At 43.5% G+C, this 27054-nt stretch overlaps 2 protein-coding genes across 2 annotated transcripts in view; one reads left to right on the forward strand and one right to left on the reverse strand.

Annotated features, from left to right (window-relative positions):
* SCFD2 (sec1 family domain containing 2) overlaps window positions 1-10320 on the forward strand; it is a 283912-nt gene extending 273592 nt beyond the window's left edge. Inside the window, exons 8-9 of the mRNA XM_026648121.2 lie at window positions 1531-1650; window positions 8511-10320. Coding sequence (XP_026503906.1) covers window positions 1531-1650; window positions 8511-8603 — 213 coding nt within the window. The 3' untranslated portion in view covers window positions 8604-10320. The remainder of the gene's footprint in view (window positions 1-1530; window positions 1651-8510) is intronic.
* A 2714-nt stretch (window positions 10321-13034) lies between these two features.
* On the reverse strand, window positions 13035-17637 carry RASL11B (RAS like family 11 member B). Its single transcript, XM_024216159.2, has 4 exons — window positions 17335-17637; window positions 17020-17076; window positions 15594-15670; window positions 13035-14682 (listed from the first exon to the last, which is right to left on the reverse strand). The coding sequence occupies exons 1-4, from the start codon at window positions 17477-17479 to the stop codon at window positions 14215-14217; spliced, it is 747 nt and encodes a 248-aa protein (XP_024071927.1). The 5' UTR covers window positions 17480-17637; the 3' UTR covers window positions 13035-14214.
* Between the last annotated feature and the right edge of the window lie 9417 nt (window positions 17638-27054).

Consider the following 27054-nt stretch of genomic DNA (forward strand, 5'->3'; position numbering starts at 1 on the left):
TGTTATCTGGCACTTTATACTGGTTATTGGAAAAGGTTCAGAAAAGGGCAACAGAAATTATTAGAGGTACGGAATGGCTTCTGTAGGAGGAGAGATTAATAAAACTGAGACTTTTCAGCTTGGAAAAGAGACGACGAAGGGGGGATATGATCGAGGTCTATAAAATCATGACTGGTGTGGAGAAAGTAAATAAGGAAGTGTTATTTACTCCTCATAACACAAGAACTAGGGGTCACCAAATGAAATTAATAGGCAGCAGGTTTAAAACAAACAAAAGGAAGTATTTCTTCACACAACACACAGTCAGCCTCTGGAACTCTTTTCCAGAGGATGTTGTGAAGGCCAAGACTATAACAGAGTTCAAAAAAGAACTAGATAAATTCATGGACGATAGGTCCATCAATGGCTATTAGCCAGGATGGGCAGGGATGGTGTCCCTAGCCTCTGTTTGTGAGAAGCTGGGAATGAGTGACAGGAAATGAATCACTAGATGATTACCTGTTCATTCCCTCTGGGGCACCTGGCATTGGCCACTGTCGGAACACAGGATACTGGGCTAGATGGATCTTTGGTCTGACCCAGTATGGCCGTTCTTATGTTTGCCAACCAGAAAGCTCTATAAAACGGCATTTCTGATATCTCTGATTTCTGATCCAGGCAGTGCTCACCTCAGGCAGCTCCCCGCAAGTGGTGACATGTCCCTGCTGCTCCTAGGCGGAGGAAAGGCCACGGAGGCTCTGTGCGCTGCCCCCGCCCCACCCCGACCACTGGCTCTGCAGCTCCCATTGGCCTAGAACCGCAGCCAATGGGAGCTGTGGGGGCAGCGCCTGCGGACAGAGGCAGTGCGCAGAGCCGCCTGGCCGCGTCTCTGCCTAGGAGCAGCAAGGACATGTTGCCGCTTGTGGGGAGCTGCCCGAGGTGAGCGTCCCCCAGATCTGGCACCCCAAAACCCCTCCCATGTCCCTGCCCCGAGTCCCCTCCCACACCCAAACTCCCTCCTAGAGCCCACACCCCCCCCCGCCCCCCCCCCCCCCCCCCCTCGCCCCCCCCCCCCGCACCCAAACTCCCTCTCTCCATTGATAAGTATAACTCTTTAGTTAACTCGAATTTTTGACTAACCAGAACCCCCAGTCCCCCAATATGCTGGATAACAACGCTTTTCCTGTATATGGTAATATATGTAAACACATTTAATTCATTGAAAAGCATTGGCCTGATTCTCAGGTCTGCTGAGCACAACTCCCTTCGACCTCAGTGGGACCTGTGAATATGCCACACCTGAATATCATTCCAGTGATTTTTAACCTGCCAGCATCTCTTTAATTTTCTATCCAACTTCCATAGAAACCAGCATTTTAAAAAATAATTTCTGAGTTTCCTCTTAATCCTTCAATACTCTGTCTTGACCAGTCATAAATAGCCATTGCATTATATTATTGATCGTATGCCCCATGCGGCTTTGTAGTCAAGAGTACTTGTATTTCAGAATAAATTGAAGCAATGTAAATAATGCTTTCTATTGTTTTATAGGTGAGTCGTCCTCACCCCAGTGATCATCCTCTCCTGATCTTCTATATGGTTGGTGGAGTGACAGTCTCTGAGGTCAGAATGGTGAGGGACCTAATATCCGCGCACAAACCCGGTATCCAGGTACGAAACCTTAAGTACTGTGATTTCTGTCTGAGCCAGGACAAATTAAGAGTAACAAAGAAAATGCTTTTTATAGTGCTGAATACTGCCCTGGTATTGAACATATACCATAGCATATAAATAAGGCTAATAATGGTGTCAGGTCTCTGTTGTGAAACATCTGCAGGCAAGCAGCTTTCAGATGCAAGTTATTTAAAGTTTGTTGTGTGCAGTAGATTCAGTGAGGCCCAGATCATTCCATAGGACCTCAGAATTTGCACATGCAGTTTTCTGTGAGTGAGTATTTGCTTGGGAATCTGCATACGTAAATTGAACTGCAAGCAGCGATGCCATTAAGCGGAACAGTAATGACTGTCCAAAATGTTCAGTTCTCCTCAGACAGAAAGGAAATGGCTCAGATTAGGGGCCTCTGAGGTGGAAAGGGGATGGTGTTAGAGGCTTACGTGTCAATGTCACAGGGTGATGCTGGTCCTTGAAAAGGGAAAAGGCCAGTGCACCTGTGACTGCTCAGCTGCCTCCTAACTGGGCTTAAAAGAGGGCACCTGGGCCCTATGGGAGAGAGACTTAGTGAGGCAGAGCTGTCTGAGACAGGCAGAGAAGAGCAGATGAGAGCTGCCTGAGGAGGAAAGGATTGTTCCTGGTAGCGGCGGCAGCAGCAGCAAGCTGTTACAGAGAGCCATGAGGTAGAGCAAAAGGTTGTTGGTGAGGACTGGCCAAAGCTGGGGAACCCCTGATGAGTTAGAGGAGAACTTGTGCTAAAGCCCCTAGGAAGAAGGGAAGGTTAGGGGAAAGTAAGCCCAAAAGGAGAGCGTTGATCCTGGAGTGTGGATCCCAGGAGCAGGGGCAGGACTAGGGTGCCCAGACAGCAAGTATGAAAAATCGGGACAGAGTGTGGGGGGTAATAGGCACCTATATAAGAAACCCCCCCGAATATCAGGCCTGTCGCTATAAAATCAGGACATCTGGTCACCCTAGGCAGGACTCATAGGCAGAGTCTGGCTGAATGGAACACTGTGGGAAGTCCTCTAGCAGTGAGCCAGGGAGGCTGCAGGAAGCTGATCCCAGAACAAGGGGTTGATCCTGGAGGGACATGCCCTGAGCAGAGGTAGGACTGTCAGGCAGGGACGCCTGGCTGAATGGAACACTGAGCAGAATTCTGTCGTGGGAGACCTGACTTAGGGCTACAGGAGAAAACTCGTGGTAGAGAAGCGGGTCTGGGAACTATCGGGTAGAAGACCTGGAGAATGGGGCGCCCTGTAATGGGCTAAACGGACTGGGGCAGAGTGGTTACTGACTCTCTGGTGGGTGACCTGGGAGCGGTGACCCAGGGAATAAAGGGGTTTGAGTTTGTTGCTGAGAGAGACAACATGCCTTAATCTGGGTGCATTCTCATGGAAAACTGAGGCAGACACACTTGTCATGCCATGACCTGCCGCGGGAGGGTGCCCCAAGCAGGGCCACCTTCTCACAGTCAGGTCTGAGTTACTGTGACTCCCTACAGCAACAGGGTTGAATTCTTGCAGGGCTGTCTTAGCCTTTCATCCGTCTGTACTGGATAAATTATTTATTTTCTGTTACTGAGTGAGAGTCAGGATGAGACCTTAAAAATCAAGATCCTAGCTGCTTGTATGGACCTCAGATCCCTGGACGTTTTCTGTAAGAGTTTGCTCCAACCCCGGTTAAAATGTCCCCCCTCCCACCTGCAGTTCAGTGTGCTATGCTCAAGTTGACAACCTGGCTGCCATCCTATCCCTCAGAGTAAAAGACGCCCACCTCAAAGAGTTTACAGCTGAATAAACAAGACAGACAAAGTCTATAAACAACCACACAGGCAACCTGTCAAATAGTACTTACATTCCCTCCAGGTTTGTCTCTCCAAACCCCCAACCTCCTCCCCTGTCCCATCCCCTCTCTTCTGTCCACATGCCCCTGGCACTAAGGTGCCATTCATTGACCCTGCCCAACCTCCAAAATCACTTTGGGCTCAGTCAGTTAAGGGGAAGGGAATATTATTGGCAAGCATCTGAAGTTCTGCTGCTCCTGGGCACACCGTCTGCCTCTGAGGGCGGGGGTAGCTCTGTGTGGTGGGGTTTCTTGGGAGCGGGGACAAAAAGTCCATCTGACTGGTCCCTGCCCCGTTCATTCTCTGGCAGCAGCTCCTGGCTGCATTCACTGTCATTCCAGTGGAGTGGGGAGGGCAGGGGTTACTTCTGGCAGGGTCTAAGATATTGATAATTGTTAATTTGGAGGAAGGTGTATGGGAGCAGCTGGATTTCTCCTGGGTGGAGCAGGCACAGAAGGTGATCTTTATAGCTGCAAGAGAGATGCAAAGAAACACTTCATAACCAGCTGCCTGTGTCATTAAACATGTCTTGTTCCAAAGGCTGAATGTAAACTCTCTTGTTTTAATTCCTGCGAATACAGCTCTAACTAATGAAAAGTCTGTAGCAAAATGGAGCCAACCAAGGCAGAGCAGCCTCTGATTGATAGCATGTTTTCCGCACTTTAACAGCATCTTTGAGTTGAGAACTCAATATTTTTATAAGATAAAATGCCCTTTCCAAGAGCACTTTTTCATCTGATAACATGTTTCTCTCCAATTAGCTTCTCACTTATCTCCTTAACACAGTGAGTCAAATTCTTTGCTATCCAGAACAGGGACTGAATTGTGATGTACTGATGGACAAGTTAATCCAGACTCTAAATGTTTTAATATAGCTTGAAAGATAAGCACGGAGTTAATGAGAGAGATGGTGTAAAACTATGCAGGAATTCTTTTGGCTAACTTTCTAAAAGGGATTGAGGTTTGACAGTGGTGACATGGAATCTGGTGCTGCTTTGCTTTGGTTGACCCTGGTGGCAGGTCACCCTTTGAGGCAGAGTCCCAAAGAATTTAGAGTTGACGCAGCTTTTACTGCCCCTTGCCTTTGTATGAAATTGTTACATTAGGGGCTAAAGGGCTTTAGGGGAGAGTCCTGAGGGGAGTAAATGGAAGAAAAGAATTGGTTGTTCGAGTCTCGCATATAAAAGTGTCTGAGTTAGTTGGATTTACCTGGATTTCTAGAGTTCAGCTGTGAATATGCGCCACCTGCTTGGGATTATTCTCTTTTCAAAGAGCCAGGCATTCATCTACCACAAGCCAGTGTTTAACAGAGCTGTTTTTGTGATGTTCAGGCGATTAGTTTCAGACATCAGGGCAAGAGGAAAACATTGGCCTCCCTGTTCCGTTGCACTTAAACAAAACACTGACATTTGCACTAATTATTGGCACTTCTTTTAAACTGGAGTTGCACTGTGGATGTGAAAGTAAAGAAATTTATAAAACAACAACAGACAACCTGTCAGTAGATCGGTTTCCCCACCAATTGCCTCAGCAGTTGTTTGGAGTTTAGGCAAATGAGAATTAAGTCTGGAGATTGGAAACATATGTTTTTATCCACATAAGCAAATATATATTTTAGTGTGGATAGGGGACATTTGGTTCATCTCTTCTCATTGTGAGACACAAAAGAGAACAGTGTGTTTCAGGCATCATTTGTTTTCAGATGAAGCTGAATAGCTCTGCCTACTGCTTCTTCGCAGATACCACCTCATAGGTGTAATGAATTGGTACCCCTAGAGGCATCTAACTTGGGAAGAGGCAGAAACAACTGAACTAACAAGAGAGGAGAATGACTTTTAAAAAAAATAAGAAACTAAAGAGGAGGAAAGAGGAAAAAGTGGACGTTTTAATCCCTTCCCTGTGTCACATCACTAACTACCCACCAATGTTTGAACACGTACCAATATTGGTTCGTGTTCACATGCACACAGACTCCAGAGATCTGCTCTACAGCAGAGCATGGTGACATGTGACAATCCATGTGTCCTGCACCTTTTTTACTGTATTCCCACTGTATGCCGATGCAACAATGACACAGATGAGAACAGAAATATAAAGACATGCCCAGTTTATACAGATTCAGTTCCAATGATTTACTTCTGCTGGCCCAGATTATTTCTGTGAGGTCTCAAACATGCCTTACATTAAATGCTATAGAAGAGCATGGTTATTTATGAAGTGCAATTATCACCCCTGGCAACCATGATTATCATTTGTGTGTGACTGGTTTGTGTTCTTTAGCTGCTCTGAAATATTGGGTGAAATCCTGGCCCCACTGAAGTCAAAGGAAGTTTTGCCCACGGGATTACACCCAGTGTTGTACTGCATTGTCATTAGTATTGCTGTTTGCATCATATTGTCTGAGCCGTGTAGTCTGAAACTTCACAGCATGTGCATTCAGCCTCCTGTGCCTCCTTGCGAGCCAGATATCTGGTGATATCCAAGATTACCAGCTACCATCTCATGGGATGTTTGCATTGTGGGATGATTAATTTCCCAAATTAGTTTCTGTTTCACAATTCCTTCATTTTTTACACAAACCTTCTCCTCCTCACCTTCTCTTTGTTTACCCTGGTGCTACTCATTACAGTGTAGTGGATCATGGAGTGACCCTCTGGCCACTTTATGGTGGCTGTCATGACAAAATGTAGCCCTCAATTAAAGTGTCACAGACAAGGACACAAATGTTAAGATGGGTGAGGATCTGCAAAGGAAATTTATCCTCCTAAAGAGACTTGCTTGGACATTTATGGGCAATTGTACAAAAGATTGGATCATCTGCTTTCCATAGAAACAGAGGGCCATATGCTCTCCTCCATCCACATCTGAAACCACTATTGATATCCATGTGCATGGATGGGAGACAGCAAGACTGTGTCTTAACATCAGAATAAGTTACAATCATCACTCATTTGTTTGTGTGGACTCATTTTATCAATTGCACATCTACCCTGCTAGTTTAGTGATAATACTATGAAGATGAAATTTCCTTTTATCTGTGAGTGGTGGTGGTTTGGCCTGTAGATTCATAGACAAAAAACATTAGTAATATGGCACCTCATATTTCTTAGAATTAAGCTGAGTACATAGGAAGAGGAGTGCACAGACTGTACTGTACTCTGATTCCTCCACAACATAAATAGGAAAGTGCAGTCTTTGTCACCAGCAAATTACAGAGATGGTCTTAAGCAATGGGAAATAGAAGAGATAATCTGTGTCATTTTGCTGTAGTTTGTGTTAGCACAAAAGAAAGTGTAGTAATTTAACTCCAGATTCTTTTCATTATTTAAAGAGAGGATGAAAGAAAAGAAAAGAATGTGGAACAGGGGAGGCTTAAGTGTAGTACTACTGAGATCTGGGGTATTTGGTATTTAACATCTTTTTTTTTTAAATCACCTGCAATGTTTGAATATTCAGATAAAAACATATTCATGCGTGTTGATTTTTACCTCAGATGAAGAGTGTGCACAATTTGATCAATTACTAAAAGAAAATAGGTACATGCACAATCAATGTTGTTGGCATTTAAATTACAGTTGCCATAATTTATGCCTCCTCATTTTGGATTTTTCTAAATTAGATACCCTTAATCTTACATTGAGAAAGCAAATTCATTTTTAAGTCTGGTACAACGCTCCTCCAGTTTGTCCTGTGGGCCTGATCTTACAAACACTGCTGTGAGTAGTGCTTGTTATACTCAGTAGTTGGCTCTAATGGTAGGAAAGCTCGACACTCCATTAGATCTGCAGGACTGAGAATTTAGTAGCTAATAAAATCTAGTTAGGGACCCAGGGGAGAAAAAACATATATAAATATATATTGTGTACAAAAATCCATCTATGATGGCCTGCTGCTTAAAGGATGAAAACAACAATTCTGCTCTGTGAAAAATATTAGTTTTTGAAGTGTTCCAATGCTGGATGTTGGCATTGATCTGTGTAAAGAATTAAATATTCATTGAGCCAGAGAGAGAGAGGCTGACTCTAAAGCTTGGTGGTTCGGGTGTTTGTCTGAGATTTGGGAGGACTCAGGTTGAAGTCCCTGCTCTGAATCAGGCAGAAAACAGGCTTCAATCTGGGTTGCCCACACCTCTGTCCCTGACTAGCAATTCCCTCCTTGACCTGAGAAACCTTCCCAATGAATATTGTGTCAGAACCAAGACGTTTCTGCAGAACACTTTTGGTTTTGACAAAACAGTATTTTTCAATGGAAAAAAGATTTGATCAAAACCAGGGCTTTGGAGCGGAGCCCGGAGCTGGAGCACGGAGCAGCTCCGGAGCAGTGGAGCTGCAGGTTTTTGCCTGGAGCTGGAGCGGAGCCGGAGCACAGCTCCAAAGCCCTGTTTTGACCAGCTTTAGTAATGGGTGATGCTGCCTTTCACTAGGGACATATTTTCTCCTTATGAAAAGAGTAACAAAGATAATCCAAACTGTGTCCGTGCTTGAACCGTGATCCTGCTGGCTGGAACACCAGGCTCCTGGTCTCAAGTGGCAAGTTTCTGACAGTTGACTGTATTTCATTGACTAGCCACAGCAGGCAGACAATGCTTTCTGTAATTTTCACCTCAGCGTAAACAAAGAAGAAACAGCTGCAATTTTGAGTCACTTGTTGACAAAATTCAGTGCTGTGGCAAGGGAAACTGCTGGTTGAGCAACTCATTTTTCACAAGTAACACAGTGGGAGTCATAACAAATCACTGTGCTACCCTAGTAGTGGAACTGTGTGGGGTGAACGAGTCACACTACAAATGCATTAGGAGTGGGATAGTAATCACTGTTCTCCCACTGGTGGGTTCAGCTATAATTATTAGCTGAGCAGGTGGTAGCATTGGACAAGCTGTATTGCAACCTCACAGTGAGCATAAGACATCAATGATTCCTCTGCTGTTCTGTAAATGAACAGTACACGTTTAGAGACCTTGTTCTGATTGCAGACAAGATTAGTCTCCTGAATTGCATTTTTTTATTTCTGTCTTCAGGTAATTGTGCTCTCCTCAATGCTCCTGACACCACTTAACATTCCTGAGTTGTTGTTTGCAACAGACCATCTACAACCAGACATAGGCATCTGAAGAGTGCAGATCTGCGGAGAAGATAAGTGATTTGCCTTCACTGGAAATACCACCCTCTTGCCTGTCATCCTTTCCGATATTCTTCCAAAAATGAATTTGTCTAAAAACTAATTGTGGTTGTAATTGAAAACTGAGTCGAGTGATTTGATAGCTGGCTGCAAGGGGACTTGCATGGATTGTGGGAGCACTTAAAAATCATTCATTTGTTCAGTGACATCAGGCTGACACTCGGCTCCTCCCTGCTGAATGATATTGCTAACATGGGCCCTCCCCACCGCATTGCCCAGAGAAGATGGCTGCCTGTAGTAATTCCCCAGAAAGGGGGTAATTCTGGAACAGCTGCAAAGGGCTAGATTCTGCCACCTTACCTTTATGGAGTAGTACTTTCCACTGGAAGTAGTCCCAAAATGGGATTCCTTGTAGTGTAAAGTGGGAGTAAAGGTAGCAAAACCTAGCCCTGGCTTGTTTTGTTCCCCTGCAAAACACATGTGCCTTAGTTACGTGTTTAACTCCTTCTGCGCAGTCTGTGGCCTTAACCCCAGCAGGAGGCTATGAAGCACAGCAGTGAACTGAGTTGTCAGTAGTAGAATAGCAACAAGTCCACTGATGGCTATACTGCTGATAGGGTAGAGGTGTAGGGAAACATGGATGGAGAATCCCACCATAATCAAACTGGTGAGCCATGTACTGGCTTTCTCACAGGTCCCTGGTTTCCTCTCTTGTTTGCCTCAGTCATAGTCTCATGAGAAAAGTCACTTTCTTTGATGACATTCTCCTCTGCATGATTTTGCACAGGAAAACGTGGGCTGAGATGATTAGATGTTTCACTTTATTAATCCTAGAGGAATGCTTCTTTCAGGCACATCAAATAAATAACATATTCCCATTTGCAAAAACATTAGGGTTCCAAAAGTAGAACACTCGTTTAAAGTTGTATTTCTGAATAACAAGGGTAGGAAGAGCTTTTGATTTTAATTTATGATTAGGCAACAGCTTTTAACAAGACAAGCTGTCTGAGTTATGTAACTTTTCTTTTTTTAATTTTGCTTTAATCTTTGGAGGAGAAAAACATAAGTGGTTGAGGATTCCAACTGTATTCAGCACTGAGGTTAATAAAAATGCAGCATAAAATAATGGTGCCACAAAGATGCAGCGTATTGTCTCAGTTTGTTCATCCCAGGGATGCTAAGACTACATTCTATGCTGGGAGATCATTTACTGTTACATTTTAGGGGCACATTTTTAGGCCGTCTATCTATATACAGCGTAGTTCCCCTATTTTAGCATTCTTTATTATGCCCAGAGACTAGGTTAAATAGAAACTAGTTCTTTAACCTTTGCTCACTAGCTAGTTTAAGTTCTGTTAAATGTAACCTTTTTTCTGAAAACTCTTTATTTTGTTTTAATGGTGCACTTCGGTGGCCAGAAGGGAACAAAAGCCTGATTATAAAGGTTAGACTGAAGCATGGACAAAGTTGCCTTTATGAAAACAGATTTAGACGATGAATATAGAACGTTACGTTCCACTGTACTTGATGGGAAAGTAACATCAAACCACATGTAATGCTAAAACCTTATGAAGTCTTTTTGACTGAGCAAGTTAGAAAAATGACAGCAAACAGCCTATCTCTGTGGTTACATCATTTCTTCTTCGTCTGCACTGTTTACATTATCAGAATATAGATGTTTTGGAAATTACTTAACAATAAAGCAAAGATTACAGAATCTGCTCATCTTCCTGGTTTTTTCATACACACCAACCCTTCATTTATTAGATACATTCTGTTGCTCTTCCCCCACCCCACCCCATACACACACACATGCAGCATAACCAGAAAGGGGAACTTGGTTATGTGTCCATTCTGCTGTGTGGCCGTCAATTCCTCCACATTGTATGGCCCTTCCCCTGTCTTTCAGCCGCCCCAAGGGATTCTAGACAGGAGCTCCTGGCACAGGGAAGTGGTCACCAGTCCTAAGAAGCTGTTGCAGCCGTGACAGTTTCTGTCTCCTTCCTTTCCCCACCCCCCTTAGCTGAACACTCTGACTCCTGATTTGGTAATCTGAGGACATGCTGCATGAGTTATTGGGCAGGGCAAACCAGTGAGGGTTGGGGCCTAAATAGACTTTGGTGTTGGAGGTTCCCACAGCTCTTGTGGTTCCACAGATCCCTGTATAGGGGGGATGCCTAATCTTCTATGCCCACCTTGGGGGAACTTTCATAGCCAGTTTGCCATGGTGGAATGCAACAGCAGGCTAGAGCATTGTACTTCAGCAACAGAGAGAGCAGTCAGAGGCTGAAAGGAGACAAAGATGATTGGCTGCTGTTCAAGGACAACAAGGCAGACCTTGGGCCTTTGGGGATGTGTTTTGGAAAGGAGGGTGGGGGCTGTGTCCCCTAGTTTGGGGGAGGAGGGTGGGGCAGGGTGAGTGTGGTTTTTGGTTGTATTACCAACAGAAGTTTTGAGGGAGGGTGACATAGAGAGCTAAGGCAGGGAACTGGCCCCTACGTGGGGGTCAGCATGGGCACTGCATGCTGTGAACTGGCAGGAGGATGCTTGCTGTCCCAAAGTGAGATCATGGCTAGCACCCAAATTTTCTGTAGAGGCCAAGGAGATATCCAGGTGTCTGTTGCTTATCCCTTGGTGGACTCCTTCTCGTCTTCCTCCAGCCACACATACACAACAGGATTCAAGGGCCTTCGAGTTCCCTCCAGTCATCTACAAGCAGGAACAGCTCAGCAGATGCCACTGCTTCATCAGGCAAACCTCATCTACACAGTACGGGACACGGCCATTCTCCGCTGCGGTAGAGGATTGAATTTTGCGTTTGGAGGTGTAGGATGCTGGCCAAAGAAGTGGGGAGGTCAAAGGATATTATACCAGATTTTGGAAGGCTTCCCTATCTTAGTAGTTGTGGTGAAATGGGTGGAGGGGAGAGGGTCTTTAAAAATAAGAAAGCAGTGGTCTGGTTAGACAACTGGTTCGTAATGTATCATGTTCTCCTGCAGTGCTCATCCTTTTCCAACCCCCACCCCCCTTTTGCCATACCAGCACAATGCCAGGAACCTGCTCCAGGGGAAAGGTGGGATGCTTGCAACTGTCTGTCACCTGCCCTGGTTTTGGCTTGTATGTGGCACTTTGGCCAGTCTGATGTGGACATTAGACACTTGGGTGACAATGAGTTAGTTGACACATCTGCATTAAAGCTCAAATGAGACTGTAACGTAATCTAGTCTATGATCCTTCTGGTCAGGCTGGTATAATTGCACATTACTGCAGCAGGTGTGGTGGTGAAGCAACTGCCCTATTGCAAGTGATGAATATTCTAGCTAAGCTTGGCATTAGGTGGGGATGCCCTAGATCAGGAGCGGAGTTGGGAGCCTGACTCCCAGGGGTTGGCTTTTGACTTTGCCTGCAGCCAATCTTCCAACCAGAAGGAAACACTTTGTCCAGGTGACCACCAAGCAATGACTAGTAGCATCTTGGGGCAGGCTAGTCTTGCAGGTGACATTTTTGTAAGCAATTGGAAATTAATTTGGGGTAAATGGTTACTGTCTCCTACTTGGGTGATAGAGAAGAAGAGAATTTTGATGTTTCAGGACAATGAAACCCAGTGCTAGAAGCTCTTAGGGGTTGGCCTAGGAAAACTAGTCCTTTTTAAGAAGGCAGAATGGTTGTTGGCTTATTGTCTAAGCCAGCTGGCTGGGTCTGCGGGGTGGTCTGTGGTTAGATAAGTCATAGCCACCTCTTTTCTCAAGAATGAGTCTGTGTTTCCCCATGATTATTATTATTGTGTGATAAAGTTGGGGCCTAGGTGCCATTTGTTCCAATCAGTATGTCTCAGCTGTCTAGTTCTCTCTGTGAATGGAATGAAGTCAGAGGTTTGTGCCAATTTACTTTACCCACTAATCAACCTCACTTTCATTCTTCAAGGCATCGTATTTATCGCTAAGCAAAATTGTAGTGTAGGTTGTGCTAATACTGCCAGTTTCTAACAGAAGAGTTGAAAGTGGGAGAGGCTGGTGTTTAGCTCACGAATAAGTTCATATCTAAGTAACATCAAGCCTCACCCTCACAGCCCCATTATTAGGATTTTTATGCCAGAAGACGGAGGGATGGATCCTGAACCCTAGTCTGAAAGGCCTTGTTTTCTGCATAATTGCATCAAAGGACAATATATGGTACATAAAAGGTTCTGAGTACTTTCCACGATACCTAAAGTGCTTGTGCCTGTAAGACTTGAATACATAAAACTATGCAAAGGAGGAGGATTTAATTCATATTTCTACCTATTGATTTTTAAAGAGTGGTTAGTATATACCATACAGGAAATTGTGAGAAAATTAGATACTTGTAAAGCAATGCTTTGACCCCAAGGTTCACAGGTTGTTTCCAGTTCTGTTTAAAACAAAACACACTACAGGAGAAAATGTGTAGTTCAAAAAAATTTAATGCTGAAACAGACTGCAGGAGTGAAAAGTCTGTTCCACATAAGGAGTTATTGTACACAAAATAAATAAGTTACAGTTTAAGCAAAAGCACAAGTGGCTTTTTAAAGTGCATTTGTATAAGGCCTTTAGCCTATATTCTCAAACTCCATTGGCTCAATGTAAAAATGCATACGGCTGCTAGGTGTGGTTAAAGATGAATATTCCACTAAACTCAGAGAGAAAGGGCTCAGATAAGAAAAATCCAACCAGCTTCACTGCCTAGAGCCAGCAGTGTATATCATACAATACTGAATTGACAAAGTGAGTTCCTTCCATGCTAACTACACACAATGGGGCTGGGGGGAAATGGAAAAGATTTTGCACTGAGCAGTTACCAGGGATCATCATTCCAACTCGGGACTTGCATCTGAAAAGTAGCAGTAGTGTAACATTTTAAAATTAATCTCGACAATATTTTTCAGACAGTAAAAAAAAAAAAAGTTATTTGTAATGATAAAATACACTCAGACCCTGTGCACAATATTTTTGTGTACAAAAATTCTGGTCAAACCCTCAGTAATAATGTAGCGAGTAAAAATAGTGTAGCATTGTTTTTACAATCATGAAACCCGGCCACAGCCACTCATTTTACACTGACTTTTCAAAATAAGCTCATTTGTGCTTTAGAATACATGGGTAAAATCAAGCTCTACTGAGCAATAAAAATACATACATGCTGTCCTTCATCCAATACCAAAAACAAGCATACAACTGTAAGACTCAAATGGTTATTTCCAATAAGTAAGCTGCAGTTCGGGGCATCTTTTTGGTCACCAAACTTCGTAAATGATGTGGTTGTACATCAAGCCAACTGTGTCCCATCCTAGGAAAGCAAGACTGAAGTTTTGTGGGGTTTTTTTTTTTTTTTTCAATTACTAAAAGTTTGGTTTTAAAATGAAGATGTTCTACCATTCACTTGTTAGAATCACTTAAGGAGTTTATTCAAGCCTCATGCTTGTTTCTCCTTTAAGCAATGGTTTATTTCTACAGCAGTTCAAAAGAACCTCTGAACCATCCTTCTGTCACATGGCCTTGGACTCCATAGTGCCAGTGTTTAACATTCCAAAGTTGGAACTTTATGACAACAGGTTGAGAAGATAAAACCCCCACTTAGTTTTGCTTTCAGACAGAAGTGACAGTCCTAACTTTAGCAGACAAAGCTTGCTTAAACCTTCTCTTCAGATCCTGCATGTTTGGCGACTTTGGCCTTGGGATAAGAGAGGTTCTTCTCTTCTCAGGGGTGCTAGTTATTTGTTGTTTACTAACTTCTTTACACAGGACATGGAAGGCATTGAAGACATCATTGTAGTTCTCACTGACAGACACTTCATAAAAAGTACAACCTAGCATGTTCGCCAGTTGAAGTCCATTCTGTGGCTCCACCTCTTTAATATGTAGGAGATCAGCTTTGTTTGCTACAACGACAACAGGGACTCTGTTTCCTGGGTGTAACTGTCGAACTTGCTGGTGAAGGTGACTAAGTAGTTCATAGCTCTTATAATCTGTGATGGAGAAAACAATCACAACAGCATCCGCCCATCGAATGCATCTGTTCAACTGTTCATTACAGTCCAGATTGTGTTCATGGATCTGAGAAAGAAGAATTGTTTTAAATTAGATGGTTATGACAGAAAAAAATTAAAGTAACCTGACTTTCATTTAAAGCCTGTAATTCTAAATGCATTTTATATTTTGATAGATTTGTATTTTGTATTGTAAATTAAGCTTTTTTTTTTTTTTGTGCACCTTCATAAAGTATGTTGATCCAGCTGCAGAAATCTGGAATAAATAACACTGGAGTTTGCCACACTCCAGTGGAAAATTGACCTGAGTAGTTCTGCATGCAGAGAAAAGCTTTGTAGTTCCACAGAATGGGAAATTAACTGGCTAGACAGTAAGTCTAGGGAAGCAAAGATATGAGCTGGAAGCATTTAAACCTGGAGAGTTGCCCAGTGCAAAAGGGCAAAATCCAGCATTACTCTTGTCTACACACTCAAACTTTCCATAATACAAGATTAAGTCATAACAAATCTTAATGAATGCAGCCACAATACTATGGTTTTTAGTTTCTATTGTGCACGTTTGTGAAACTTTAGAGTTTATCAGGCTGTAGTAATGACATTTTTCCTTCCAAGTTTTTTCCAATGCATTTCTTGTTGGCACAAAAATAAAATGTTTCTAACACATTAGAATGTAAATCTGTATTGGATAAATCAGCCTTCCCGTACAAGACTGCGTGTCTCTCCAAGAGTACAAAAGATTAACTGAAATAGTGGGTTGTTTACTTTTACTGTCAATGTACTATATACATACAGTACATAGAGCTTTCACTGTTTATAAACAAGGTTACCAGTTCTGCCATTCAAAACACTTGATACTAAAATGGATAGTGAACCATTTTCCAGAACGATTTATAAGTGGTTGAACAGCTCATCTGGCAAAAGATATAAAGATTAAAGCTTATGTTACTATTTTAAGAGATGTATGGATATGTGGCTCACCTGAATGCCTGGTGTATCTTGCACTTGAATAGCAAGCATCTCTCCATCTATTTGGATCTGTCTGCTATAAAGGTTACCTAACAACAACAACAACATTTTGTTACAAATACGCTCACAGCTATATGAACAGACCCAAAAATTGCCTGGAGGGGGGACATGAATGGCAGCACTTAAGAGCCCAGGCCAATAGAAGCGTTTTATCACTAACCACTCAATTTATAAACTGTAAGCAACTGCGGTAAGAGACTGATAACTGTAACATAATGACAGAGGGAAGGTTGTAGTGGTTTGTGGTTATCAGAACCCATAGGGGTTAGTTTTGCATTGACTTGCTTACAAATTTTCAGTTTTTTAATTTTATAAAAGACTTGGAGCTGATTACACCTTTCAAGAGAACTGGACAATTTTAATTATTGACAAAGGCAAACCAACTTTTATTATAGGACATCAGTTGCTTTGACAATTAGGGGTTCTGCACTTGAGCAAATATTTTCTCTTTAAAGTGTTTTTGGATTGGATGCATTTCGAGTCTATATGGTCTTGAGATGTTTAAAGGCATGTGTCTCTACAACAACAGCAACGTCTTGATTGGTTTGTGATGTCACTAGAAACACTCCTTTCTTGGATATATTTATTGCCTTATTTCTATAGTATAGCTGATTTCTAATCTTATTACCTTGATCTACACTCTATTTTTTTTAAATGATTCTGTCCAACACTTGTACCTCTTATCTAGTTTGGCTAAGCTTGTTTGCTTGTCTGTCTTCCCTGGATCATTAACTATTTTTAAATTCAAAAGAAAAAATGAGAACAGGTTCAGTGGTGTTGGAACAGTTTTTAATAGTGGGGGTGCTGAGAACTATTGAACAAAACTGTAAACCCTGTATGGAAACCCTGATGGAAACCACTTCAAGCCAGGGCGGGGGTGGGGGCAGCAACCCCCCTTCCAGCACCCCTGAAAGGGGCAAGGAATGAGGCTGGGTTTCCCCCAACATCACTGATCTGGGACCACAACTCTGAACAACAAGCTAAAGTGGAGTGCCTTAGGGGTTTAACAAGTCAAATTTCAGATCAAACACTCTTTGTGTAAGGCCTCGATCCCCATCACAATAGCAGGAATAGATGCTCCTTGTCTGCTTTTAGCCAGAATTCAGCATACTACAGTACAAGAATACTGTTTGCTTCCCTGATAAACTGGTGAATGGCCCCTGAACGTTAGTTAACCAGGCAGCAGAGGTCGGTGATTATTGGGAGCAGGGGTATTAGATTTTCACTGTTTAAGGCACAAATTACATTTTCTAAGTGGAATCTACCTCCCGACGTGCTCGGGGGAGAGTGCAAGGGGGTATTTATCCTTTATCAATGTAGCACCGCGCAGCACGAGGCTGTGCCCTAGACTCAAGCCGCCCAGCCACTTCCCCCTTACCTGCGTTTCTCTCGTAGTCTCCGATGAAGCGTTTTGTGAGGAATCGCACCACCAGGGCTGCAATGAACACAAGAAAAGCCGGTTACAACCTCTCCTCCTGGGATGCGTGCGCACAAAGCCCCCTTCCGCAGCCCAGGGGCTCGAAGAGGGTCAGTGACTGCAGCACCCCCAGTTTGCGGGAGGGAGGGTGAAAGGGGAGTGGGGCAGGCGAGGCAGGGTCTCTGGCTACGCTGGCAGCAGGGAGCCCGGCGCCTGGCCTCTCCCCACGCGGAGCTCCCCCAAGCGATCGAGGCGCGCCGGGCGGGCAGCACTCACCGGTTTTGCCCACGCCGCTGGCTCCCACCACCGCGATCTTGATGAGGCGGGGGCGGCCGGAGGAAGCCCCGCCGCAGCCGTCTCCGCTGGCGCTGCCGGCCTGGGGGTACTCGGCGATGGTGCACATGTTCTGGACAAGGCGCATCGCAGCTGCCCCGGGAGCAGAGCAGCAGGCGTCGGGGAGCGGGCGCTGCAGCGGCTCGGAGGGAGGATGCCGGGGGATCGCTGCTCCTGGCGGCACAGCGGGGCGTGGGGGGCGGCAGGACCCGATGTGTCCGCGCTAGGAGCTGCCCGGCGCGTCTCTCTCTGTCCCTCTGCTTTCTGAGCTGCCGGCGCTGTCCCGGCTCTTTTCTCTCCCCTCCTACAAACCCCGCCCCTCCTCCTCCGGCGGCCACTCACCGCTCCCGAGAGCCGCCCGCCCCGCGCCGCCAGCTGGCTCCCCCCCGGCCGCCGCGCTCCGAGCTCTGCCGGGCTCCCCTCGGCGCTGCGGCAGCAGCAAACGGGTCGGAGAAGCAGAAGCGTCGAAGGCTCGGGGATTCTGCTGAAATAGACACGGGCCGGAGCGTGCGGCGGGAGCAAGGCAACAACGAAGTCCTGGCCTGGGCTGGTCCCAGTGCGGGATTACTGCATTAGTGGGCGAGTCCGCTTGAGTCACAACAAGTCAGGGTAAAGAAGTAAACAAAGGAGAACCAAATCCAGCCAGATTCACCCCTGAAATATTAAACCCCGCTTAGGTGGCTGAATAGTTCCAAGGATGGAGCCCCAAACAGCTTCCAAGTCCCTTCCTGTAACAGACCTAGGAATTGCCACACAGCAGCAGACCCATGGTCCAGTACCCTGCTCCAGCAGTTGTCTATACCAGATGGTGCAGCAGAAAGGGCAAGACCCTGCCACATTAGGCAGATCAAGGGTGATCTTCCCCCACCATTAGGACTCATCCCGATGATTTCTAATACTTACAGACTGGCTTAGTGCCTGAAGCATGAGGTTTAATATCCTTTCCAAGAATAATTTATCATTAATGTAACTCAGCCTAGTCTTCTTATCCATATCAATGATAAACCATCACCATAACTTGAAAGTAAGGGTGTTAACGGTCATGCAGTCAGTTGCTATGCCACCAATTTTTCCCCGTGGGTGCTTCAGCCCCTCTGAGTAGAGTATGAGAAGCAGCAGGAGCACAGCACAAGCTTCCTCATAATGAAGCCAATCTACCTCACCAGAACTGAAGGAAGTATCTCTACAGGTGAGAAAGCAGTGCTCTCCCATGCCCATTCAATCCTTGGCCTGTCAGTGGAGACTACCAACAACACATGTGGCAATGATAGCTGGCTTTGTGATACAGACCATCAGTCCACTGGGCACTGGACTAAGATTATACAATGATTTCACATAGGGGAGGGAAGAAAAAGCCAGCAAAGTGCACAATTTCCCTCAAACATTTTTTGTTTGTTAATGTCATTGGCTGCTGCTGTGTGAAATACTGAGCTAGTTACAGTATGTTTCTGCTGGAGGTTCATGATAAGAAGGCAACTCCCACAAAATAACTATAACTGGAATAGGAGCCAGTTGGGAGGTAGGGGCGCAGAGGATTTGATGAAGGAGTGACAAGAAGGAGGAAAGAAAAAAAATGAGCCAGGAGAATAAATGGGAGCTGAGGTTTATAGAACTGGGGGGCTTACATCATGGGCTGTGTCCAAGATGCACTTTGCACCATTCCAGAGAGCAGGGTTGTAAAAGTGGCTTTAAACCAGTTTTATGCATCTCCTCTTCTTGTAGGGCTGCCTAGAGAGGAGGCTGATCCCTGGTGTAAAAGTGGTCTTAGGGAGCCTTTACACCCAACTGCTCATGGTCCCAGCAGGCCATTATCCCAGCTCTGTGTCAATGGAATATATAGCGACCCTGTCATAGATGTCTCATGCCTCCCCATACCAGGCCCAGAGAAGACTTGAACCAAGGGCTTCCACATTACAAGTGTTTACCTGAGCCCCTGTACTAGAGAAGGCCTCTTGTACTTAACTTTTGCTTTGGCCCAATAGTTAAAATGGAACAGCTTCAACAGGCAAGCAGACAGCACTCCCCATTCAAATCCTTTTGCCCCAGCTGGCAGACAGGGGAATTGAACCAGAGTAGCTAACATCCCAGATGAGTACCCTAACCCTATACGTGGCTTCCCACACTGGAATTTTGCTTTGGCCCAAATAACGGATAATTAAAGTGGAACATTTTCAACATGAAAGCCTCAGTGTTGTCACTGTTCAAATCCCATCTCAGGAAGGAATTGAACCAAGGTCTCTACTAGGGCAGGTGCTTGTTCCTGCCACTGTACTCTCAAGCTTTCCAGACTACGGTCTCCCTTTCCAGAGTCTGAGCTGACTTGTGTATCCCCAAGTTTCACCTCACTTAAAAACTTACAAAATCGGACATAAAAATACAAAAGTGTCCAGCAAACTTACTGAAAAATTGCTGACTTTCTCATTGTTACCATAGAATTATAAAATAAATCAATTGGAATATAATATACATTTGGGGGCAATATTTGAGCCTGTTTTTCACTTGTGAGCCTTGTCTGTAGCCCGAGCCCCACCACCTAGGGCTGAAGCATGTACCTTAGGTTTGCGCAGCCCCCAGTGGCGTGGGACCCTGAGCAGCTGCCCTGCTTGCCACCCCCTACTGCTGGTCCTGCACTTGCAACCCTCCTGAACCTGTCCTGTGACACCCCCTCCCCCCCCAGGGCTGCAACCCCCAGGTTGAGAAACACTGATCCAGATTCACTGAGTACCCTCTGGAAGACCTCTGAGTATCCTCAGGGGTACACATACCCCTGGTTGAGAACCACTGCTGTAGGGCACTTAACCTCAGCCCACACCCGCTGCCCCCCAGGAATGTACACTTTCTCCTCCTTAGGGCCTGAGCCAACTCCCACTGCAGTCAACAGACTTTGCTTTGCTGCCTTTTCGAAAATTCCGTGACTACATCAGTTCCCCTTACACATGTGGTTAGGTGCAAACCTGCATAGTTACACACCTAGCCAACCTTGAAAATCCTGGTCCCACTGACTCCAACTGGTGCAAGAGCAGACTCAGGGGTTGTACAACATTTTTTGGGGGGGAAATTAAGCAATCTGCCACTCCTCTACTATCTGATGCATCTTACAGGATTCTGTATCATCTCCGAAAAGGGATATCTCTAGTACTGTATCATCTCTGAAAAGGAACCTGGACATCATTGTGGACAGCTAACTTGAGACCTCTACTGTATGCAGCAGTGGTCAAAAAAGGGAAATAGAATGTTAGGGTGCATCAGGAATGGAATGGAGAATAATATAATGCCATTATATAAACTAGTGCATTATCTCATCTAGAAGAAGGTGTGCAGTACTGGTGACCCCTTCTCAAAAAGGGTATTGCAGACTCAGAGAGGGTTTGGAGAAGGGTTCAGAGACTGAGAAGGGACTGGGAAAACTCCTAAGAAGTGAAAGTGAAAGACACCCCCCCCCCCCCGCAAGACATTGGGATTGTTTACCTTTAGGAAGGGGATAATTAAAAAGGGAGGTGACCAGAGGGTTCTGGAACGGGGTGCTGGGGATGCAGCAGCACCACTGGCTTGAAGTGGTTTCCATCCTATACGGGGGTTATGGTTTTAGTCAATGGTGCTCAGCTTCCCCACTATACAAATTGCTCCAACGCCACTGGATGTGACAAAAGTCACAATAATGATTGATCTAGAGAAGGCAGATCAGGAGCTGCAGTTCTCCCTGGCTCCACAGGACAGTCAATGAAACTGAACGGTAGAAAATTCAAACCTGGTGAAAGGAAATACTTTTTCACAGAACATGATTCAACTCTGGAACTTGTTGCCACAGACAGTCACTGAGGCCAAATACTTCGGCAGACTGGAAAGGGATCAGACATTTCAATGGATAACAAGGATACCAGTTTTATAACAGTTAATGCTAATATGATTTTTGGAAGAGCTATGAAACCTCATGCTTCAAGGTTTAAACCAAGTATTAGGGAGGCAGATTATCCCAGCTATTAACCAGTCTAATGTGAGGTTTCTTTCACCTTCCTCTGCAGCATCTGGTACTGGCTACCGTCAGAGCCAAGACACTGGGCTAGATGGACTTTGGGTCTAATCCAGTGTGGCAACTCCTATGTTCCTATGAACGCTTCCCATTTTAGGGTCTTTTAAATACAATTTTGTGCTGTTATTCAGAGAGAAACAGTTCATGCACAATTCTCTGCAGCTTCATAAAGAAGATAATTTATTGGCAATGCAGACAATGAGGCAGAGTTTAATTTTATAACTCAGATTCTGTCTTTCTTTTTTTCTAATGCGTGTGGCATTTAACATCTAACATAAAGCAAAGAAAGCTGTGTGGACAGAGTGTTCAGAAACACAGACAATGTGTGTTCCTTCCAGGTCAGTGTTTACTTTCCAAAGCATCCTTGACCATGTGTACAGTTATGGCACAGTACCCATCTTCCAACCACTGGGGAAGACAGCTAAACCATGGAGACTAGTTTAACTGCTCTTCTGGAACAGAAATGCATCGTTGTCAATAACAGAACAAAAGAGGGAGAGAGCAGAGATTTTAAGAGAAATTAAATAAATAGGAAAACAACTTTTCTTTGTACTGGGAACGATCATCTGGGCAACAAAACACAAAGCTTATTGAGTAAGATAAGATCTTCATTCCAAGAAAGAGGGAGGCGGGAGGAGAGAAACATACTCACACCCTCACCCACCCACATACTCTACTTGGTTTCTATAGCAGCATAATCACAGACATTTTTCTCTTTCCACAAGGAAGACTGACTAATGTTCTGCAGTTATATTAGTCTGCATTTTAATCAGATTTTATCTTCTCTTATACTTTTGGGTCCCATCCCCCTGCCCATTGCCCCTTCCCTTTTCCTCCTTATGTAACATGCAAATTCTGGGCCAAGAAGTGAAACGGAAGGTTTTTTCTTTCCCATCCAGAACAGTCCATGTGCCTCTCTCATTTTATTGCATTTGTTTGTGTTTTCACAGTACATGTAATTCTCAGAGCACGGAACGCTTGTTTGAGAAGGAAGCTGATGACAGACCCTTCTAAATAAACCCAGACTCTCACCCTCAAGCAAAACTTACTAGTGAGCAGTAAGCAGATTTTTCTTAGAAATAAGTACATTCTATTGTTCATTTCTGTGAGTATTGTAGGAAGGGGCTGATTTGTTAACAGTGGGGAAGAGGCTGGCATTAAACAGCTCAAACCAAAACATTTAGAAATCTTGACCCCATAACTTCACCAATTCCAGTATTCCCAGGCCCAGCAGGTACAGTGATGGAAAACACAAACCTGGGTGTAGCGCTCCAGAAGGAATCAGCTGCTGCCCACTCACATATGGAAGGCCCACTGATGTGAGAAAAGACTACATGTGTGAGGAAGGGTTTGCAGAGTTGAGCTCATGGATTGTGAGCTCTTTAGGGCAGGGCCATGTCCTTTGGTTGTAAAGCAACAGGTACATCAATGGCTCTGTGAGCGAGACTTCTGAAAGCGAATCAGGAATTAGGCGCCCGATTCCCATTCAGTTTCAATGGGACCTGAATACCTACCCTCACCTCTGTAGGAACCTTTGAAAATCTCACCCTGTATCAAAAATAAATATTAGTAAAATTACCACTAATTGGCTTTAATTAATGGCTGGAAAAATGCCCACTTATTTTGCTTCCAGAAATCAGATCACAAAGCATTTCAAGGATAATCAAAAACAGCCAAATAAACAGGAGTTAAGCCAACCCGGAGAGTAACTGGGTAAGCGAATCCCACTAGGGAGACATAACTACATTCCAGATAGGGTTAAATGAGGCTGGATAAATGTGGCTGTGCTTTATATGAATATGAACCATTTTCCTTCAGTAACTCTCTTCATCCCCTTTCATCTAAGGCAAGAGCCTCATTGTTATAATTTGTGAGGGATGCGGTTTACGGTATGTAAATGAGCCAGCACTGCTGCCTACAAGGTTGTATAACAGCCTCAAATAGTTTCTATTCATCAAAGATAGTCATTAGTATTCATACAATTATTATTCAAGCAGTTGACTACAGATATGCAGCCAAAAGTTGACAAAAAAATCCCACTATTCAGTTTTATTGGCAAAAATGAGAAATTGGAGCTACTGCAGCATCCAGCACACTAAAACAAGCCACTTTTGAACAACATACTGTGAAGATGGTTAAACATGAACAGGAATTAAACACAGGAAGCTTGAGACTGGACTCTGTTAAAAATGTTGGTATTCCATAAATCCTTCTGTGATTATGATGAAGTGTACCATAACAGAGAAGGGTAATTCAGTGCTATAGTATAGAGACATGACTCAAATAGTCTCATATGGTCTGAAAAGAGCACTCTTTTACTGTATAAAGCATGGAGTCGGTCCAAAAAATAGAAGTAACACTTAGAAGAATGCAGCTCCTGGACAAATTACAAATTCCAAGTACCAAAAAACACAAAGGTTGGTATGCTAGGGCACCTCTGCTGAGAATATTGTATAAGAGCCATTAATATTTCATCTGGAATGTAAAGCTATTGAATCCCACTTGGGACTTAAGTGTCTCAATGGATAACTTCAGTTGTTTGCTAGAACCAGTTTTAACTGGTTATACCACTTTCATGAACATTATTATCTTCATTTTCTTGTTCAGAACTCACACTTTTTTGCCCCATGATAGCATCAGTATATTAATTTCCAGATTTTTAAAGATGTAGGCATTCAAATAAAATATAACCACCTTAGTAACATTTACAGAGATGAGAGAGACAAGGTGAGTGCGATCCTAACTCTAGGTAAGCTCAAAAGCTTGTCCCCTTTCTCCAACAGAAGTTGTTCCAATAAAAAATATTACCTAACCTCCTTGTCTCTCTAATATCCTGGGACCAACACAGCCACAACTCCACATTTAAAGAGATTAGTCATTTTCTTTTTTAAGATGGTCTTTATCTCTTTTAGGAAGCAGAGTATAACCTTATCAGATGGACACCCAATTTGTGGACATCTTCCCATCTGCTCCATTGCCAGCAAGTAGTAAATAGGGCAAAGAAAAAAGGACAACAAGAAGACTTAACCATTTGTTTTCCATGTAGTTCTCTTCTTCTTGTCTTTCTCCTCCCCCAAATACTCAGCATCTTTGAAAACAAGTGTTCCCCTTTTCCCATATTCCTAGGAGGGGATTCATTGGAGGGATCAAAGCAAAGGCTACTGCCACTTGTTGGGGTGGTTTAATTATGCCAGCAGGAGAGGTCTCTCCCACCGGCATAGAGCAGCTACACAGGAGACCGTACAGTGGCACAGCTGCAGCGGTACAACTGTGCCACTAAGGTCTGTAGTGTAGACATAGCCCAAGAGTTATACAAAAAAGAAATTCCAGCCATTCACAGTCCAAAAACCCAAATAGTATTTTCACAAATGACACGGAAACCCCTAAGTACGTTAACTGTGTTTGATTCTGGTCTCACTTACACCAATGTAAATTAGGACTGACTCTCCCAAAATCACTAAATTTACACCACTGTAAAACTGGTGAGAATGCAATCCAAGTAAGGCCCGTTGTGTCCATTCACATTACCTCTTTTCCACATAGGCAGCTCCCATTAAAAATTCTTCCCTTTTCAACCTACTCTCAAACAATTATTCATTTAAGTTACACCCCCTTGAGGGAGCTGAGCAAAGGACAGTACAGAATAACTCTCTCCCTTTCCCCCAGTTACTTCCTGCCCCTCCTCCCTATGACTGGAGGGGTGTTAATGGGCCACTTCACCTTCAATGGTCTCATAAAATATATAAACTACTTATGCTAAACAATCTGTTCCACCTTGTAGTTAGCTGTGACACACTGATTAAGTTCCCTAGACCCGAAGAAGAGCTCTATGTAAGCTTGAAAGTTTGCCTCTCTCACCAGGAGAAGTTGATCCAATAAAAAATATGTCCTCACCCACCTGGTCACTCTAACATTTATCCTAGTTTATTATTCAGTTCCATGGTTTGTTAGCACGCAACTCCTACATCACACTTTTCATCCATATATGTCAATGAACTATGCCAAAGAAAGTAAGTATCATTACCCCTATTTGCAAGGAGGAAACTGAAGCACAGAGTAGTGAAGTGACTTATCACAGGTCTCAAAGCAGATCATTAGCAGAGGCAAGAATAGCCCACCAGACCAGCACCCTATTCACTGACACATAGGAGTAACCTCAGTTTCTCTGCAGAACTCTCTTTAAGTAAATATCTCAATTTTACTTTACAACCTCAATTCCCATTTTTTGCTTAATATACTGCATAGCAACAAAGGCTGTTACATAATAAGAAAAAAAAAATAACTTTGTAGTTAACCAACAGTTTACAGGAAACAAATCCTGGCTTGTGAATGGCTGAAAAATCATGTGGCAAGTCAGGAAATTTCTGTTTACTTTTTCAGAGGTCAACAACAGACCAACATTTACCATTCAAATTCCACATGTAAGTGACTTCACTGTCATTAGCTGTAACTGAATTCAGTAAAAACTATTATTCACTGTTGAGCCAAGAAGGTGTATAAGTACATTTCTGCTTTCTGATTGGCTCAGAGATAAAGATTTTTTTCCTTTCCTTTTGACTTCATTATCTCTTTAGAATGTTAGTTTAAAACAAAAACAAAACAAAAAACAAAAAATGCTTACACTTAATATCTTGTAGAGATTTATAGACATATTAAAATATTCAGAATATATAAACACTATTAATGTACTGACTTCACGTTTCAATGATCATCAAAAGACTTTGTCTCATGTAATATTTACCTTCAGGTTGAAGTGAACATCTGTTTACTATTGCTTGATTATCTGCCGGGTGGAATATTTTAGCCAATCATAACCCAGAAAGTCAAATATCATTCCCAACAATCAAGACTAAAACTTGTATAAGCTTTGTGTTTCCAATCAGATTACATATTTTCTGTGCAGGCCACTCTTTCAGACAACCAATTGCTTGTTGCCCACACCCATGAACAAGTTATTCATCCTACCCCCAAGGTAACATTGCTAGAGAAACCAACAATATAGAACTTTCAAACCTGGATGAGAGAATTAAAATATTTTTGTTTTAAATTGTTTGGGGTTTGATTGATTAGCTTCATTCACCTTGCTGTGTAATAAAAATATTCAATGCCCTGGAGTACAATCAGAATGATGAAGTTAGCAAATGTCACAGCTTCATTTCAGCATCTACTGATCCATGAAAGCAAATTACTACATTGAATGCTCTGCCACCGCAATTATTGTGTACATTGGAATGGTTAGAGCAGATTGTAACGTGGCTGTGGGAGTCAGAACTCCTACATTCTAATAATGACTTTGTTACTAACTCACTATTTGTCCTTGGGCAAATAACTTAACTTCTGTGTCTCCTTTTAGTCCTCTGTAAAATGGGGATGCATACTTTACAGTAGAGTTGTGATCTTAATTAAATGTAATCTTGAAATATAAAGGGCTTTGAGTTCAAGATGAAAGGTCAACAGAAGTGCAAAGTACTATCATTATTACATTAAAGTATTATGTAGTAAAATACATTATGTATTGATATTTCAATATAGCATATATCTCTTTATGAGCTTGATCCTGCGCCGATTGAAGTCTGTAACAAAATTCCATTGATTTCAATGATGTATGATCAGACCCTGATCATTAGTCTTTC

Source organism: Terrapene carolina, unplaced genomic scaffold (assembly GCF_002925995.2).
Source record: "Terrapene carolina triunguis isolate 2854851 unplaced genomic scaffold, T_m_triunguis-2.0 Scaffold66, whole genome shotgun sequence".
NCBI classification, from domain to species: Eukaryota; Metazoa; Chordata; order Testudines; family Emydidae; genus Terrapene; species Terrapene triunguis.

What these genes read in the sequence shown, in the direction of transcription:
- RASL11B (XM_024216159.2), bottom strand. Translation starts at nt 17,479, where the DNA reads ATGCGCCTTGTCCAGAACATGTGCACCATCGCCGAGTACCCCCAGGCC. An exon ending in CAGCGGCGTGGGCAAAACCG is followed by an intron (nt 17,077 to 17,334) that starts GTGAGTGCTGCC and finishes TGTTCATTGCAG; the next exon opens with CCCTGGTGGTGCGATTCCTC. An exon ending in AAGATACACCAGGCATTCAG is followed by an intron (nt 14,683 to 15,593) that starts GTGAGCCACATA and finishes CTTCTTTCTCAG; the next exon opens with ATCCATGAACACAATCTGGA.